Here is a 20,639-nt window from a genome sequence, read left to right on the forward strand (position 1 = left end):
ATCCCTTGCTACTGATGAAAACATTTACCGGGTTTCCTCTCTAAGACTAAAATCAAAATGATCAAATGTTTGACATCCAATAGCCGATGATTTAAAAATCAATGTGCTCTAGTAGTGTCGTTAAACAAAACAAGCTTTAACTTTTCATAGCCGGAAGATTGGTCTTAATTTAACCAATTAATCAACCCGTGCGATCTTGCTTGACGCGTGACTAGTCTATTTTTATTTTCTCACGTGACCTGAACACATTAAATGATTTCCCGGGACACAGAAGCTGTACCCGATACAGACGTGTTTAAATCATAAGCGTACGAGACTAGAAGTCGGGGAAGGGATTGATAGAGCAAATCCTTAAATTCGGCCAAAAATTATAAGAGATATTCGGGCAAAATGAGTTGGGACTGAAACCGTTTCATCATGTATTTCCATCATTCTACACACACTATTACTTGTAATGTAATAATGTGTAGTGGTTCGTTTACAGCCCTATAATTATAGATGTTTGACAGTAATACTAATATAAGCACGTATCCATTGTGTGATTGGTTTCTTTTCTTATAACATAGAACATTCACAGCTAGCATTTCCCGTAAAACCAGAATAACAACCACACACGACATGATACCGAGGCTTGACAACCACAAGGTTGCACGTCTTTTATACAGAACTGTCATCGCCATAATCTAGAAACGTTTCTGTGATAATATGGAATATTTCTAAGCGTTTTGTCAATATAATTATACAACAAAGCCTACATAATGTGAAATTGTATCACAACAATTGTAAAAACTAACCCCAACCGTAACCTGAACCCTAAATTATGTCATTATGTCGATGACAATTCTATGCCACCATTAAAAACCTGACCCATATCTTAACCTTAACCGTAACCCTAAACAACCATATGAATGTAATAATTGTTAACATCCAGAAATGTTATATAATAAATATACACACCTCGATATATTTACACATTGAACCTGCCATACAGACATCTATAGTCCGTCCCACGGGAAACGCCTTTTTTTTTTTTTTCATGCTATGGAATTTACTACAAGTTATTTATTTCTGAAACGATTGTTTTCTAAATTACACACAAAAATAATAAATGTTCGTCATTTCCAAACACACACATTTACTTTTCTTCTTACGGCAGACCAAACTAACATTATTTACAACAAAAAATAATTAAAAAATCAAAACATATTTATAGAATGATGGGACGAACTATAGTATAGCAACTACAGTGGTACAAAGAACACATTAAAATAGCTCTACAATATACAATATCTACCTTTGTTAGAAGACCACCTCCTCATAGAGGTCACAATTACAGACAGGTATATCTTATTTGAACTGGACAAAATTAAAAAAGAGTTATTTATATTATAACCGTTTGACAAGATGTATTATTGAAAATATAATAAATGAAAAAACACGTTAAATGATATTGAGGTAAGGACGGAACAGTTGGTGTGAGCCAAAACCTGCGCCCATGACAGGCGTGTGCTACAACAGTTTGTTCTGAACGTGCACGTGAAACCTTATATACCTATTAAATGAGTTATGGACACGATACTATATTGGAACGAATGGGAATTTGCACTTTTTGTAAACTAAACAATAAAGTAAGTAGTTAAAATAGTTTTATATCGCATATAGTGACTGAAAAATAATTAATTCATTGTTTTGCCGTATTTGCGTTGTTGACACAGGTTATTTAATTTATAATGGCGTTTTGTTGTGTGCCATTTTTCATGTCGTAAAACTAAACTAAAAATACAGTTTGAAAAAAGAGAAGTTAATGATTATTAAAGTGAAAACAACACAGCACCCGTGTTTAAATACATACAGAATGTTAATTACCTGTTAGGATCCACAGTAAAAAGAAGAATCTTTTACTACAACTCAACAACCCAAAGACGTCGGAAGATGAAAACAACTGGGGGGGGGGGGGGGGGGGGGGGGGAATTATATCTTACTTAGTGGTGTTGGGAGAAATGCTGGTGCTACCCGGCCCGCTCCCCGCTTCCGACGCCTTAAAAAGGAAAAAAAAAAATAAAAAAAAATAAAACACACACAAAAACTATAATAGGATTTTTTCACTTCCTTTTTCTAAATACAAATTAAAAAAAATTACGGTTAAAACATCATTTTTAAAATCATAGTTAAAATAATAGATATGTCATTACCAAAACTACAACTATTTTTTATGCCACCACCTATGATAATATACAGACCCTATTTATTACAATCCGACTGCATATACATATACTGTATACATATATACTGTATACATATTGATTTAAATGTTTCCTTTCCGCCACAAAAATAATAATAATAATAAATAGTAATATCCACCCCCATCAAAAACATTCATAAAACCATTAAACAACAAACAACCCACCCAAAAATAACCCAACAAAAACAACATAAACAACAAACATAACCAAAATTAACTAGGGCCTTCACGAGTCCAATATATTGGACTCGAGTACTCGAGGGTCAAACTCGACCCGGACCCGAGTACCGTACGCTTATACAAACCTATCCCGAATTACCCCTATGCTATTGGATGATGATTATATTCTAGGTAAAACTTCATTGAAGGTTTTACCACAGAAGTAAAACCTCCAACGCAGGTTTTACCACAGAAGTAAAACTTCGCTTGGGTCCATGACAGTCCACTGCATTTGCGAATATGACCACGCGGTGTACCGCACGAGAAATTCCAGTGATAGTCACGTGACTTCTCTCGACACATGTGGGCTGACCCAACTCGTGCACGTGCATAGGTGAATTCAATGAAACTGTCGACTGTTCTATTTTTTTCGACGAGGGAAAGATTGTTGGGGTTTTTTTTTCCAAATAAAAATTGCTTTATCATAAAACGCAGAATAAACAACACTTATTAACGATTTGTATGTTGGATAACGCACTTCTCCTTGGTTATGGTTGGGATAGTAAAACCCTCGGGAAGAAAGGTTTGTGAAAGTAAGACTTCGGGCTTCGCCCTCAGGTCTTACTTTCACAAACCTTTCTTCCCTCGGGTTTTACTATCCCAACCATAACCTCGGAGGCATGCGTTATCCTATACACACAAGATGATAATGAGACAAAGGAATATAACGTAAAATTGCATTATATAGCTTAATTCTATTTCTACATACCCTCAAATAAGACAGGTTACAAGAAATAAAAACGTCTTTACCAACTACAACTAATTAACAGGTGTCACACGACAGTCTGTTTCATTTGTGTTCATTTCATTGATAGGTGTAGCTATGGAATCAAGGTCATCACCATGGAGTACATATAACATGATTTGACCCAGGCCGACACCTATGCCCATGACAGGCGTGCGCTACAACAGCTTGTTCTGAATGTGCACGTTAAACCCTATGACTTGACTTGACCTGGCCTGATCTGACAGCACAGTGTTCTTACTAACGTGGGTGCTATCACTAATCATTCACCAAAATAGGCAATGTTGCCCTTCATTTTCACTGGTTTCTTACTTTGGCTCTACAGTGTTTCTAAAGTGTGGATGTTTTTGTGTGACCCAAATGGTTTCTTGGGATTTTCATGTTCCACAGATGTGTTTTCATTTTCTTCATTTTGTAGCGACAACTCTCTCTGTAATTGTCTTGTATGTTCTGAAGAAGTAGAAAGAAATTTCTTATGGTCCATTTTAGATGAAATGTCTTCGTGTATTTCGTCTCTCAGTCCGTTTGCTCTCGTATTTACGGCTTTCACAATTTCGTTAATTCTGTCCATACTTTCACGACCAATCGTACTTTTAGCGAGTTGAAGAGTCTCAGAACTAGGTTTATTTTCCTGTTGACTCTTTTTCCAATCTTCCTCGTTTCCAACAGCTGTGTTACACGTGATACTCACGCCAGTTCCAACTGATGTTCATTCCTCTTCACTGTTGTTTGTACTGCTATTTTTAACAATAAATTTCATATTTGCAGCAAAGTCAGCACTTCTCTTTGATGTTGGCTCATTTTTACTGTTGTCACACAAAAATGAAGTATATTTTGCTACAGTTCAACCAACCTATACATGTAATACAAATCACGCCGAGTATTGAAGTATATAGACAATTTTTAACCGGACTAAATATGTATATTAAGATCAACACAAAAATTAATGTATAATTTTCTACAGCTCAACCAACCCACAATACAAATCAACTGACTGTTGAAGTATATAGACAATATTTAACGGAACTAAATATGTATTATTTATCATCGTCCTATTGTTCATTGATGAATCATGCAATTGTTATTCAAATGGTTTTTGTCCGTCCGTCTGTCTATGTGCTTAGCTGTCGTTCTGTTTTAGTCTATTTACACTTATACAGTGTATTAAAACGTTGATCTACAGGGGCTGTTCAACAGTCTCGTAACTCAAAATCTGGCATTTTAATACCCTCTGCTTCATGTAACGTTTTGTACTGCTTAGACCACACACCTTCAAATCACTTTTCTTGTCATTGTAATGTAATTTGACAAACATTGTCCATTTGTAATACTAGATTTAAAATTTTTAAAATAATGTGTTACAAAAAATATAGACATCATTGGTTGCATTTTACTGAGTGAACAGAAATGAGACATTATTATAAAACATTACCTAACATCCCTCCCCCATAACGTTTTGTGAGGCATCACTTGATAGCCCGTTTCCCCCTATAATGTTACGTAAATGTTCAAAGACTCCACATATAGCAATATCAATCCACAAACGAGTGTTTCATCACTAATCATTCCCCAAAACAGGCTACATTGCTTTTCAAATATTTTACTGATTTGGTGCTATGGCCGCCCTGTGTAAATATCGTGTGGATGTTCTTCTGCGCTCCAAATGGCTTGTTAGACTCTTCTTGTTCCACTACTCTATGTTCAGCTTCTGTGTCTTGCTGCGACCCGACGCTCAGCGACCTTCCATTACCTTCTGAAGACGCGGAGAGATGCTTTTTATGTCGACCTAGAAGGTTTTCCCTCAGTTGTCTGGCATCACTAATGGCAGGGAAAGAATCATTCGAACTGCCCACTTGTATTTGTGCTGTTAGTCCATTTTCTCTCGCTTTTACAACCTCAACGATTTTTTTCAGTTCCTCCACAGATTTCTGAACATGTATGCTTTGAGACCGTTGATGAATCTCAGATGTGGTTGTACCTTTTGAAAAGGAGTGTGATTCATTCCCCTGTGAGCTGCATTCACTCGAAGTCATTACGACTTCATTCGGTTGTCTGCTTTCAGATTGTGTGGAACTTTTCTCATTCTTCGCGACGTTGTTGTACACGACACTCACGTTTCCGATCCTACCATTTAGACCAGACTGAGAAGTTGCTGACTGCTTTTCGCTGTTGTCACTCACCATAACACGCAGGTTAGCCACGTTTGCGTTCAGGCCGCTTCTCACAGAAGCAGTGGTATGATCACTCGTGTTGTTACACAGAAGGTGAACGTTTCCAATATCGGCGTTAAACCCACTTCCACTTGATGCGGTCTTCCTTTTCCGTCTGTCATTAGCTGCAGCTTCCATATTTAAGGCGTTTACAGTGATTCCGGTTCGAAATGATGCCGATTCGTTTTCACTTTTGTTAATCAAAGTGGCCTTGACATTTGCAACATCAGCACTGTAACCAGTTTGAATTGATGTTGATTCACATTTGCTATCTTCAACACATGTTGCTTTGATATTAGCGACATTAGCACTGAAACCAGTTCTAATCGATGTGGATTCGTTTTTACTGCCGTCAATCAAAGTGGCTTTGACATTTCCAATATCAACACTGCAGCCATTTCCAATTGATGTTGATTCATTTTTACTATTATCAACACATGTTGCTTTGACATTTGCAACATCAACACTGCAGCCATTTTGAATTGACGTTGATTCATTTTTACTATTGTCAAACAATATTGATTTTTTATTTGCAACATTAGCACTGAAGCCAGTTCGAATTGATGTTGATTTATTTTCACTTTTGTCAGCAAAAGATGCTTTAGTATTTGCAACGTCTGCACTAAAGCCAGTTCGAACTGATGTTGATTCATTTTTACTGTAGTCAAACCATATTGATTTATCGTTTGCAGCATCAACACTGAAGCCAGTTCGAACTGATGTTGATTCATTTTTACTATCATCAACAAATGTTGTTTTGATATTTGCAACATCAGCACTGAAACCACTCCGAATTGACCTTGCATCATTTTTACTGTTATCAACCAATGTTGCTCTGACATTTGCAACATCAGCACTGAAACTACTCCGAATTGACCTTGCATCATTTTTACTGTTATCAACCAATGTTGCTCTGACATTTGCAACATCAGCACTGAAACCACTCCGAAATGACCTTGCATCATTTTTACTGTTATCAACCAATGTTGTTCTGACATTTGCAACATCAGCACTGAAACCACTCCGAATTGATCTTGCATCATTTTTACTGTTATCAACCAATGTTGCTCTGACATTTGCAACATCAGCACTGAAACCACTCCGAATTGACCGTGCATCATTTTTACTGTTATCAACCAATGTTGCTCTGACATTGGCAACATCAGCACTGAAACCACTCCGAATTGACCTTGCATCATTTTTACTGTTATCAACCAATGTTTCTCTGACATTGGCAACATCAGCACTGAAACCTTTTCGAATTGACCTTGCATCATTTTTACTGTTATCAACCAATGTTGCTCTGACATTGACAACATCAGCACTGAAACCACTTCGAATTGACCTTGCATCATTTTTACTGTTATCAACAAATGATGCTCTGACATTTGCAACATCAGCACTGAAACCACTCCGAATTGATACTGAATCATTTTGACTGTTATCAACCAATGTTGCTCTGACACTTGCAACATCAGCACTGAAACCAGTTGTTTTGGAAACTATATTGTTTGTCTCACTGGTTACAGCAGAACTTTTAAACATGCCGCAAGATACTGATGCTCCTTGTGTTTCCAAGACACACTGAGTTCTAGAAGAGTCGTTTCCTGTACCTCTGATTTTTATTAAATCAGCCGACAGTCCAGTTGTCTTGACTGTTGCTTCTTTCTCACTGTTATTGTTTAAAGTGACCGACGCAGTACCACAAGTAATAGATGCTCCTTTGGTGACAGTTAACGATGTCTCCTTGCTGTTGTCAGTATTAGTTATGGAAATGTTTCCAGCTGTCAAGTCAAATCCTTCTACTTCAGAAACGCAGGACTTTGTACTGTTATCTTCTCCTGTATATTTCACATTTCCACAAGTAACAGAGAATCCACTCTTCTTTTGCGTTATTCCAGAATGTCCCCGACTATTGTCTAAATTGAGAAATGAAACTGACAATCCACTTGTTTGCGATACATTTCTATCACAGGATCCGAAGTTTAAAATACCTAAATGTAGTCCATTTGATTTTGCATTCTGTATTTCCTTTTTTGATGGTTCTTCGGCAAAATCTGTGTTTTGTGGAATGTCTTCACAAATTGTTTCTGTCGATGTTGACTGTGTTTGGTGTCCAATGTTATCACGAAATGACGCTGAAGACTTGTTTTGCTTTTGTTTCGACCGATCTGTTGATTTGTAGTCAGTAGTATCTCCACGGTTTTCAGTCTCTTCAGAAATGCTTTCTTTTGTCTCTTGCAGTCTCTTCAGAAAAGATTTGTTGTTGATTTTTGAAATGAGGGGACCATTTTTGAAAGATTTGGCCAGCTCGCTAATTAATTGCTCATTTGGTCCTATTCCTAGTTTACGAGTTAATTCCTCGGTTAACTCTTTCAGCTCATGTTCAATCTTTGCCTCGATTGCAGAAACATTGTTTAATATTTCGCCTCGTTTGATAAAGTATATTTTCTTTGCTTCGTCGGAAATATCCACTTCTATTTGTTCATCCATCGTGAGGATATATAATAATATTAGTTCTGCAGTAACTGTAATAAAAGAAAAAAGTAATTAGTTGCATATATGGTTATTATTAGTATTCATGCTTTCTTCGAGTGCAGGGGTGGGTGGATTATAATTAAGCTTTTTCTTACTACGACCGAATTTTATCTAATCATTTGATGCCCAACTTGTCGAGGTTTGGAAAGGGTAGGGAATTTATTTTTCTAGACCAAGTGACTCAATTTCGTATTGTTGTTTGTTTGGGGTCGTTTTAGGTTGTTGGTTCTTTTTTTTCTTTTCTTTTTTTTTCTTTTTTTCTTTTTTTTTTGTTTGTTTATGGTGGTGGTGGGGGTTAAAGTGTGTGTTGTTGTTTTTTTTTTTGTTTTTTGGGGGGGGGGTGGGTTTATTTTGGGGGGGGCGGGGGTTCGTTTTTGTTGTTGTTGCTATTGTTGTTGTTTTGTGGATTAAAACAAACTTGTATCTCACCAGACCGATCTCGCATTAAATGCATTAAAACATGTATAAAATAAATAATTTGTAATGTAAAATTGAAGATTGATTTACTTCTTTAAAATACTCTTCAAACAAAGTAGGGGAACTCTAATAAGAATTTACAATTGCCAAAATTGTAAGGTATATTAGCTGTGGGGAATGGTTATTTGATAATAGTGAATTAATTGGGCAAACATTACAACCGGTAGTTCAGTATTACAGTAGGTTTTATGACCACTAAAGATCTTGAAGGACGATTAGGGTTTAGAAGTGAAATTTGAAATTTGACGTTTTTTATCAGTAAATCACAAATTCAAACAATAAAAATGAATAAAAACTGTATAAACAACAGATTGACAGAAATAATGTTCCACGGTGATTAATGGACCTTTCTGGAAATTGTAAAAATCGAGAATGACACCCGACGCACGTGTACGGAGCAACTGCGTGAGGCATGTGAAAACTATGGAATGTGTTTCGGTGTGTTGATAAACAGACCTGAATGTTCTTTACTAGGATGTCTGTGGTCAAAACGTATGTTCGGTCTAATAGTTGATAATAACATTAATATTTCAGGTTCCCATACTTTTTTTGAAGAGTATATAATTTTACATGTGTAGATAGTGTTCTCCAAGTTGTTCTGAAACCAGGTTGCTGCAGTGCTTGAGAGTTGGTGCATAGCTGATCCCTGACTGACATAGCTGACCACAGACTTTTGTTGTCATGTTTTATATGACCTAGATATGAGAGCAAATACCACATTGTGGGCATGGTGAAATCACATTCAACATGACAGACTTGCTTTAAAAAAATAATTAGGCCACTTTACTAGTTGCAAAATCATATATAATAAAAATCAACCTGTTTTCAGCCTTCATAATCCAAGTTTGACAGTATGCTGGCAATGACACAATGATGTACCCTAGTTTTGACTGATTAGTGATTAACTAGCAGGTGAATCATCTTACTGCCATGCACATGCAAAGCACTATATTTTTCTTGCAGTATGGGGTTCTATGTGCAGTATTCCACAGTCAAACCATGCATCACATCATGGATAAACAAGCCAAGAAATGCTGATTGAGACAGAAAATAATGCAATGATTCTTCCAAGGGAAACTTATCCCATGACCAACTACACGAAGTGAACACTCTGACCACTGGACTACAGTCTACTTCTCATCTTCATCATCAACCAATTACCTACTGGGAGGCAGTTTGTCGTCTGTGTGTTACAAAACTGCTAAACCAGGACTAGACCTAAGGTGTTTCTGAAACAATCAACAAACCTTGCTCATTAGCTTCGTGCCCTGGATTCCCAGTTTGTCTTGGTTAATTGCGAGAACCCGTCGATTGAGAAGAAGACTTCGCGACTGGGCGTCAATCTTGTCCAGATCCACAGACATGAAGAGAGGCGATGCCATTATCGCCCACATCCCCATCTGTACCTTCTGCTGGTTCCAACTCAAACCATAGTCACCAATTATCAACTATAAAAACAGAAAGAAACAAAGCAATAGTCAAGACAGACGTCATCTTTATTATCTAGGTAGCCATAATGATATCCCACCTGAATGGAAACTAAGTAACTGATAGAAAAGGTAATTAATAAAGTTACTAGCAATCAGAATAACCATAAACATATTGGATTTGTCAAAACTTATAATTTAACCACGGAGTTGTATATAAAGTGTACTTTAATGGTTAAAATGCTACAATAGCCAATAATATAGTGTCATGTTTTTCACTATTTTTACATTTATTTATGATAAATAACTACAAATTAGTCGATCCGACATATAATCTTTGCATAAATCACTTGGGACTGTAACAATTGTAATGTGCTTGCACTCCGTGTAAATGGAGAAGCATTCAGCACAACTAAAGTCTGAACCAAATTGTTAACAACTACAATAAACTGCTCTCCTGTCTTTCTTTTTCGTTAGATTTTACCCACATTTTGTCCAGACAGAAATCTAGAAAAAATAAAATAAATTCAAATGTCATGTTGTTGGTTGGAATGTTGCAGTAAGCTATCTCATATTCTACATTCTTTTGGATCTACCATTGCTGTAGGACTCCTAAATCAAACCCAGTGGCATTATGTAAATGTTGTCTCTAGGTTTCCATACTGGTGGTTATGATGGATATAGCTGTCTAACGTTTTATAACAGAAAAAGTGAATGGCAGACAGACTGATCACACTAACACTGAAATCATCATAGAGTCAAATCATTCTAAGATTTTCTATTAACACTTTTGTAAAACATGATTCATACACTGGTATGTGGCATCAGTGTGTATGAGTATAAATGTAGAGATAAATATGACAACAGGAGAACAGTTATATTGACCATAAAGCTTAAATTCTCCTGTGATTGAAGCACCTCATAACAATTTAATCATAAAATATACTATGACATAAAAATTTAAAAAACCTCTGATGAGTAATTTATTATACTATTATAGTTTTGGCACCAGTGTTAATGGGTACAGCAGTGAAAAGATAAATACCAGAGGGATTGGCCTCAACAGTTAATTTATCAAGGGGTCTAAACAATCCTAAAGCTGTTCCGTCAAAGGTCTCTGTCACATTATACCCTGATGGGTTGGTTAATCCAAGTTCTTTCAACTGAATCACAGCTTTTCGCGGCACGCCTTTGTTATTCCCATTCACAACGGCCACAGCCAAACTTCCTTTCGGCAGTATTGGTTTGGTCCAAACATCCAGAGCTGCAGCCTGAAATTAAAAAAAACAAAGGAATATACAGGTACAGTGAAATCTCTTAAAACCGGACCCTCAGTAATCTGGAATTCCCTCAAAACCGGACCCTCAGTAATCTGGAATTCCCTCAAAACCGAACCCTCAGTAATCTGGAATTCCCTCAAAACCGGACGTTTTTTCGATGCAATTAATGTATAGAAGAGAACCTCTCTAAACTGGATACCTCTTAAAACCGGACTTTTTGCTTGGTCCCATGGGTGTCAGGTTTAGAGGAGTTTCACTATATATATACTCTTCAAAAAAGTAGGGGAACTCTAATAAGAATTTACAATTGCCAAAATGGTAAGGTATATTAGCTGTGGGGAATGGTTATATGATAATAGTGAATTAATTGGGCAAATATCACAACCGGTAGTTCAGTATTACAGTAGGTTTTATGACCACCAAAGATCTTGAAGGATGATTGGGGTCAGAAGTGAAATTTGAAAGTTGAAGTTTTTTTATCAGTAAATCGCAAATTCAAACAATAAAAATTACTAAAAACAAAAAAATAACAACTGTATGATCAACAGAATGAAAAAGATTGACAGAAATAATATTCCACAGTGATTAATCGACCTTTCTGGAAATTGTAAAAATCGAGAATGACACCCAACGCACGTGTACGGGGCAACTGCGTGATGTACGTGCAAACTATGGAATGTGTTTCGGTGTGTTGATAAACAGACCTGAACGTTCTTTACTAGGATGTCTGTGGTCAAAACGTATGTTCGGTCTAATAGTTGATATTAACATTAATATTTCAGGTTCCCCTACTTTTTTGAAGAGTATATATATTGCAGTTGAGCAGTCGCATAACCCGGCCCGTACGTATTGGTATGGTCCGTGGTAGGGTGGCCGCATAAATAGTTTCGCTCGATATGTTTTTTACAATTTGTATGCTCCCAAATAACGTTGTAAAAGGCCAAGTATGACTGGTTGATATTTAAATTATTATTTACAGACGAAATGTCACCTGGACATGGGAGTCCACGCAATGCTGTTAGATCTACTGGTAGACCAGTAGAGTTAATTGCAATCAGTTTGAGATATTTACATGTTATAATGCACATACATTTTAACTGTTCAAAGATTGGATCAAATAGACAATAACACCCGCAAAGAGACTGGTGACTAACTCATCTTTGATACCAATAGCTATGCCACCAGAGGGCCGTAGTTTGTTTTGGCGGTTATTCAGGTAAAAGGTATAACCAGGTAGAAGAATTTAAAGTTTATCCAATTCATCCATTTTGGTCTCAGTAAAGCACAAGATATCATATTTGATGATATTTTCAACAAATTCAGGTATCAATAATTTGCTTCTGATCCCACATATACTTAAACTAAGAAAATGTATAGATTCCATATTAATTAATTTCTTTTGCTGGTCTGTATTTATTGTATTTCTATCTGGTTTATCGGTATTAGTAGACACATTGTCAATAACACCAATGGGTGGGTTGTCAGTATGTGATAAAAAGTTCATATTTGAGAAAGATATATTTGCAGATTTGTTAGGGTGATTGTCATTTAGTATACCAGAGTTATTATTTGAAATATTGTTAATAATATCACAAATGTTAAATGAGGTAAGTACATTTTTGGGAACATCTCTGCAAAAGTGCTCAACATGTATCACATTTTTAATACTTGAAGAAGATATATCATTACCAATAACATCATCACTAGAAAGGTTATGGCCATGTGGTACACAGTTCATAACTAGGATAATTGCATTTCTAAAAATATCTCTGGGATAATTGTCATTATGTGGTACACAGTTCATAACCGGGGTAAGTACAGTTCTAAAAGTATCATTGGGATGTTTGTCATCATGTGATATACAGTTAACACTTGGAAAAGGTAGGTTGTTACTAGTAATAACATCATCACTGGAATGAGTATCAGTATGTGTTAAAGAATTCATAACTGGGGTATGTACATTTCTCAAAATATCCCTAGAGTAGTTTTCATCATGTGATATACAATTTACACTTGGAAAAGGTAGGTTGTTACTAATTATAACATCATTATTGGAATGATTATCACCATGTGTTACACAGTTCATAACTGGAGTGAGTATGTTTCTATAAATAGCATCAGTATGGTTGTCAATATATGTTACAGCATTCATAACTGGAGTATGTACATTTGTAAAACAATCATTAGGGTGGTTATCATCAAGTGTTATACAGTCCATATTTGAAGAAAAAATATTTTTACTAATAATAACATCATCACCAGGGTAGTTATCATTATGTGGTACTCAGTTCATAACAGGTGTAAATGCATAACTAAATATATCACTGGGATGATTGTAACCATGTGTTACAGTAATCATAACTTGGGTATGTACATTTCTCAAAATATCATTGGGATAATTGTCACCTTGTGTTACAGGAATCATAACATGATTATTTACATTTCTCAAGATATCACTGGGATGATTGTCACCTTGTGTTACAGGGACCATAACATGATTATTTACATTTCTCAAGATATCACTGGGATGATTGTCACCTTGTGTTACAGGAATCATAACATGGTTATTTACATTTCTCAAGATATCACTGGGATGATTGTCACCTTGTGTTACAGGAATCATAACATGGTTATTTACATTTCTCAAGATATCACTAGGATGATTGTCACCTTGTGTTACAGGAATCATAACATGGTTATTTACATTTCTCAAGATATCACTAGGATGATTGTCACCTTGTGTTACAGGAATCATAACATGGTTATTTACATTTCTCAAGATATCAATGAGATGATTGTCACCTTGTGTTACAGGATCCATAACTGGGGTATGTACATTTCTCAAAATATCACTGGGGTGATTATCATCGAGTGATATACAGCTCATATTTGGAGAAAAATTTTTTGTTACTAATAACATCATTACTGGAATGATTATAACCAGGTGTTACACAGTTTATAACCGGAGTAAATACATTTCTAAAAATATCAGGATGGTTGTCAGCATTTGTCACAGCATTTTGAGAAAATATATTATTACTAATGACAACATCAGCATTGGAGTGATTATCAACATATGCTTCACAGTTAATAACTTGTGTAAGTACGTTCCTAAAATTATCTCTTGGGTAGTTGTCACCATGTGTTACACAGTTTATACTTAGAAAAAGTGGGTTTTTTTCTAATAATATCATCACTGGGATAAATATCACAGAATCAATACAAACACATATAGTAGATATTATCTACATGTTCACACTTACTGGACAGAATCAATACAAACACATGTAGTAGATATCATCTACATTTTCACACTTACTGGACAGAATAAATTATTTACATTTTCACACTTACTGGACAGAATCAATACAAACACATATAGTAGATATCATCTACATTTTCACACTTAATGGACAGAATCAATACAAACACATATAGTAGATATTATCTACATTTTCACACTTACTGGACAGAATCAATACAAACACATGCAGTAGATATTATCTACATGTTCACACTTACTGGACAGAATCAATAAAAACACATGCAGTAGATATTATCTACATTTTCACACTTACTGGACAGAATCAATACAAACACATGTAGTAGATATTATCTACATTTTCACACTTACTGGACAGAATCAATACAAACACATGTAGTAGATATTATCTACATTTTCACACTTACTGGACAGAATCAATACAAACACATATAGTAGATATCATCTACATTTTCACACTTACTGGACAGAATCAATACAAACACATATAGTAGATATCATCTACATTTTCACACTTACTGGACAGAATCAATACAAACACATATAGTAGATATCATCTACATTTTCACACTTACTGGACAGAATCAATACAAACACATGTAGTAGATATTATTTACATTTTCACACTTACTGGACAGAATCAATACAAACACATGTAGTAGATATCATCTACATTTTCACACTTACTGGACAGAATCAATACAAACACATATAGTAGATATCATCTACATTTTCACACTTACTGGACAGAATCAATACAAACACATATAGTAGATATCATCTACATTTTCACACTTACTGGACAGAATCAATACAAACACATGCAGTAGATATCATCTACATTTTCACACTTACTGGACAGAATCAATACAAACACATGCAGTAGATATCATCTACATTTTCACACTTACTGGACAGAATCAATACAAACACATGCAGTAGATATCATCTACATTTTCACACTTACTGGACAGAATCAATACAAACACATGCAGTAGATATCATCTACCTTTTCACACTTACTGGACAGAATCAATACAAACACATGCAGTAGATATCATCTACCTTTTCACACTTACTGGACAGAATCAATACAAACACATGCAGTAGATATCATCTACCTTTTCACACTTACTGGACAGAATCAATACAAACACATATAGTAGATATCATCTACATTTTCACACTTACTGGACAGAATCAATACAAACACATATAGTAGATATCATCTACATGTTCACACTTACTGGACAGAATCAATACAAACACATGCAGTAGATATCATCTACATGTTCACACTTACTGGACAGAATCAATACAAACACATGCAGTAGATATTATCTACCTTTTCACACTTACTGGACAGAATCAATACAAACACATGCAGTAGATATTATCTACATTTTCACACTTACTGGACAGAATCAATACAAACACATATAGTAGATATTATCTACATGTTCACACTTACTGGACAGAATCAATACAAACACATGCAGTAGATATTATCTACCTTTTCACACTTACTGGACAGAATCAATACAAACACATGCAGTAGATATTATCTACCTTTTCACACTTACTGGACAGAATCAATACAAACACATGTAGTAGATATCATCTACATTTTCACACTTACTGGACAGAATCAATACAAACACATATAGTAGATATCATCTACATTTTCACACTTACTGGACAGAATCAATACAAACACATATAGTAGATATCATCTACATTTTCACACTTACTGGACAGAATCAATACAAACACATATAGTAGGTATCATCTACATTTTCACACTTACTGGACAGAATCAATACAAACACATGTAGTAGATATCATCCACTCTATATATCTATGTGGTCCATAACCATATGTCTGATGCCATATAACCGTAAATAAAATGTGATGAGTGCGTCGTTAAATAAAAACATTTCCTTCCTTTCATATTGATTATTTTCCGGGTAAAAACCTCAAGGAAAAACGCGTTCCCAGGAAACCTAAACCTTCTAACAACCTGCTAATTGTTTGACAATTTAACAACTAATTTTCCACTAAACTTAATCTAAATTAAACACATCTTTTTATAAAAAGAATTTCGATGACTACAAAATTAATAAGATGCTCTTATTTTTTTAAAGAAGCTCAGTCATCTAATTATTGTACTTTTAAAAATATAGCCGTGAAATGTTTTTTCGATCCTCGACGGTGGGCCCATTGGGGTATTTTTTGCTCCAGCCAGCGACTGGTATATCAAAGGCCGTGGTATGTACTATCCTGTCTATGGGATAGTGCATACAAAATATCCCTTGTTACTAATGGAAAAATATGGCGGGTTTCCTCTCTAAGACCAAATGTAAAAATGACCAAATGTTTGACATCCAATAGACGATGATTAATAAATCAATGTGCTCTAGTGGTGTCGTTAAACAAGACCAACTTAACTTCTTTTGATGAGCTTACTTTTGTCACAAATCAAAATCATGGATGCAACTCCTTTCAGAATACATAACATCTGTTATTAGAAAACAAAATCTAACAAGGAAAATAAATAACTTAACTTCTTTAAACAAAACAGCTTTGAACAGTTCAAATGTATGTGCATTATAACATGCAAATATCTTTTTCGAGCCACCACCCTAACTGTAACTAATCTTCCAGGAAAAAGATTCGGGGAAAAGATTACTTTTGGAGAATGTATAAATGGAATGGATTTTCCAGATTCTATTTTTAGCCTATAACGCATTGAAGCTTCAAGATGAAATATTACCAGGCCAGGAAATACAAACTCACACACATACACATATATTTCGGCGTATTATGTATATCAATCTTATTACATGACAAGTAAAAAAATGAACTAATTTTATAATTATTACATTTTTTTCATAAAGGAAGTCCTCAGTCTGTTGGGCCCTTCTGGCAGGGGGGCCTGGAGCAATTGCACCCTTATAAATCTAGCACTGTGTGTGTGTGTGTGTGTGTGTGTGTGTGTGTGTGTGTGTGTGTGTGTATGTGTGTATGTGTATGTGTGTGTGTGTGTGTGTGTCTGTGTGTGTGTGAGAGAGAGAGAGAGAGAGAGAGAGAGAGAGAGAGAGAGAGAGAGAGAGAGAGAGAGAGAGAGAGAGAGAGAGAGCATTTACCATTAACACAAACATAATAGATCTGCCCTTAGCGACAGAAAGCATTTACCATTAATACAAACAGAACAGATCTGTCCTTAGAGGTAGAGTGATCGCCTGAGGTTCAGATGGTGATACGAGGCAACAGAAAGCATTTACCATTAATACAAACAGAACAGAATGTTTAACCACACTTTGGCTTTCAAACATATGGTGAGAAAAAAACCCCAACGTGTTTGCTACTTTAATTTGACCAACTCACATTAATTTATATTTACAGAACAGCATATACCACGGTTTTTGTCATAGTAATCTTCTACCAACGAGGTAAATCTCACTGAGATTTAAAAATATTCGGGATTATGCCGAAGGTATACGAAATGATTCAGGTGAATTACGAAGTATGCCGGAAACTAATTTCAATATACAATTTTAAATAAAATTCGTTTCAAGACGAAAAATAAAATAATGGCATAGCCATAAAATCGGTTTATACTAGTATACAATCCAGAGTTTATTACTGCATTTTCCCCCCTGTTTTTTTAAATAATAATATTGATTATTTTCCGGGTAAAAGCCTCAGGGAAAAACGTGTTCCCAGGAAAACTGAACCTACTGACAACCTGATAATTGTTTTACAATGTTTACAACTAATTTTCACTAAATTTAATCTAAACTACACACATCTGTTTATAAAAAGAATTTCGATGACTACAAAATTAATATGATGAATATTTGAAAAAAAGAAGAAACAAAGCTCAGTCATCTAATTATTGTACTTTTAAAATTATAGCCGTGAAATGTTTCTTTCGACCGTGTAACATTTTTTTTTACATATATCGAATTGGACTAATCGCCATAAATAGAATAACGGTGTACAACTGGAAGGGGCAAATTGATTGCACGTTTATAGTCATTTCAAACAAGATTGCATTCCATACAAACGCATGCTTTCTTATCGTATTATATAGAAGATCGTTTTCTGCTAATCGGAAAGAGTAGACCATTGAGTGGCGACAGCAGGTTTCCTCTATCATTATCTTTATGGTCATTTACCAAATGTCCAACGCCATACAACCGTAATTAAAATGACCTAGTCCAGTGATGCGCGGTCCGTCTAGGATCGATCCTCGACGGTGAGCCCATTGGGGTATTTTTTGCTCCACCCAGCGACTGGTATATCAAAGGTCGTGGTATGTGCTATCCTGTCTGTGAGATAAAAAAGATCCCTTGTTACTAATGAAAAGATATGGCCGGTTTCCTCTCTAAGACCAAATGTCAAAATGACCAAATGTTTAACGTATAATTGCCGATGATTAATAATCAATGTGCTCTAGTGGTGTCGTTAAACAAAACCAACTTAACTTCTTTTGATGAGCTTACTTTTGTCACAAATCAAAATCTTGGATGCTACTCCTTTCGGAATACATAACATCTGGTAGGCCTATTAGAAAACAAAATCTAACAAGGAAAATAAATAACTTACCTTCTTTAAACAAAACAGCTTTGAACAGTTCAAATGTATGTGCATTATAACATGCAAATATCTTTTTCGAGCCACCACCCTAACTGTAATTAATCTTCCGCTAAAAAGATTCGGGGAAAAGATTACTTTTGGAGAATGTATTAGTTTGGATTTTCCAGATTCTATTTTTAGCCTACAACGCTTTGAAGCTTCTAGATGAAATATTATCAAGTCAGGGAATACAAAGTCACACACACACACACACACACACACACACACACACACACACACACACACACAGATATATATACCCCCCCCCCCCTAAATTTTGCGACAGTAATTTTCTTATATATTAATTTTCATTTTTTTTACTATCCCATCCAAACCTCTCCCAAAGTTCCATTGGCATTCTGCCTCGTCATTGGGGCCCCCTAAATGGATTTTCTGGATCCCCACTGATATATATATATTTCGGCGTATTATGTATGTATATATATATATATATATATATATATATATATATATATATATATATATATATATATATATATATATATATATCTTACTGACCCCCCCACCCCCACAAAATAAATAAGTAAATAAATAAATAAATAACAAAAATAAAAAATAAAAATAAACAACACCTTTTGCACACGCGCCCGTATTGATTATCAAGAGGGTCTGTGATAGTGGTAGGCTCTACTATTAAATTGGTGCATTGTATGTTACACCTCAGAGACGGATCCAGGGTTTTGTAAGGGCGGTCGACAAAGTGAAATATATATATATATAAAAAAAACTTTTTTTAAAATTAAGTGTTTTGTTTAACGACACTACTAGAGCACATTGGTTTATTAGTCATCGGCAAGGAAACCCGCTACATTTTTTAATTAGTAGCAAGGACATTTTTAGATATACTTTTCCACAGAAAATTCTAAAAAAGGACAATTTGAGTTTGTGGAAAGGGATCGAGATCTGTAGAGGGTTCGGGGTATGTTCCCCGGAAGATTTGAAATTGAAGTACTCAGAGATGCGTGTTCAGGGCAATTTAGTGTTGTATATTGTGAATGATTAATTTTTATATCAAAAAGTCTTTAAAACGGCACTTCAAATTGGCGGAGGAGGGAGGGTGTCACTGGACCCCTATGACCCCCATATGGAGGCGCCAAAGGCCCCTAGTTTATAAAGCGATCAAGATGTAGGCTATGTCGAGGTTTGTCTTCATGAATTACGTAGCACTGTCTCTTAATTTACAACTCCGGTCTCTATAGTCACTACGGCATCTTATAATCCCAGTCTGCAAATACCCTTTGTAGTCCAGGAAAAAAAAGAAAGAAATGTTTTATTTAACGACGCACTCAACACATTGTATTTACGGTTATATGGCGTCAGACATATGGTTAAGGACCACACAGATATTGAGACAGGAAACCCGCTGTCGCCACTTCATGGGCTACTCTTTTCGATTAGCAGCAAGGGATCTTTTATATGCACCATCCCATAGACAGGGTAGTACATACCACGGCCTTTGATATACCAGTCGTGATGCACTGACTGGAACGAGAAATAGCCCAACAGGCCCACCGACGGGGATCGATCCCACACCGACCGCGCATCGAGCGAGCGTT

At 35.5% G+C, this 20,639-nt stretch overlaps 2 protein-coding genes across 2 annotated transcripts; both read right to left on the bottom strand.

Annotated features, from left to right (window-relative positions):
• Positions 1 to 1,978: 1,978 nt before the first annotated feature.
• Positions 1,979 to 11,102, bottom strand: LOC121374919. The gene is made up of 3 exons (XM_041502055.1): positions 10,990 to 11,102; positions 9,679 to 9,879; positions 1,979 to 7,944 (listed from the first exon to the last, which is right to left on the bottom strand). Exon 3 carries the CDS (start codon positions 7,907 to 7,909, stop codon positions 4,769 to 4,771), a length of 3,141 nt encoding a protein of 1,046 aa, XP_041357989.1. The 5' UTR covers positions 7,910 to 7,944; positions 9,679 to 9,879; positions 10,990 to 11,102; the 3' UTR covers positions 1,979 to 4,768.
• Positions 10,801 to 19,139, bottom strand: LOC121374921. The gene is made up of 2 exons (XM_041502060.1): positions 19,033 to 19,139; positions 10,801 to 11,129 (listed from the first exon to the last, which is right to left on the bottom strand). The coding sequence occupies exons 1-2, from the start codon at positions 19,075 to 19,077 to the stop codon at positions 10,845 to 10,847; spliced, it is 330 nt and encodes a 109-aa protein (XP_041357994.1). The 5' UTR covers positions 19,078 to 19,139; the 3' UTR covers positions 10,801 to 10,844.
• Positions 19,140 to 20,639: the final 1,500 nt, after the last annotated feature.

Source organism: Gigantopelta aegis, chromosome 6 (genome assembly GCF_016097555.1).
Source record: "Gigantopelta aegis isolate Gae_Host chromosome 6, Gae_host_genome, whole genome shotgun sequence".
In the NCBI taxonomy this organism is placed as follows: Eukaryota; Metazoa; Mollusca; class Gastropoda; order Neomphalida; family Peltospiridae; genus Gigantopelta; species Gigantopelta aegis.

Bases quoted from the DNA above. Each gene is read 5' to 3' on its own strand.
- LOC121374919 (XM_041502055.1), bottom strand. From the start codon at position 7,909: ATGGATGAACAAATAGAAGTGGATATTTCCGACGAAGCAAAGAAAATA.
- LOC121374921 (XM_041502060.1), bottom strand. From the start codon at position 19,077: ATGCACATACATTTGAACTGTTCAAAGCTGTTTTGTTTAAAGAAG. The intron at 11,130-19,032 runs GTAAGTTATTTA...TTTTAATTTCAG, and splicing joins AGCTGTTTTGTTTAAAGAAG to GCTGCAGCTCTGGATGTTTG.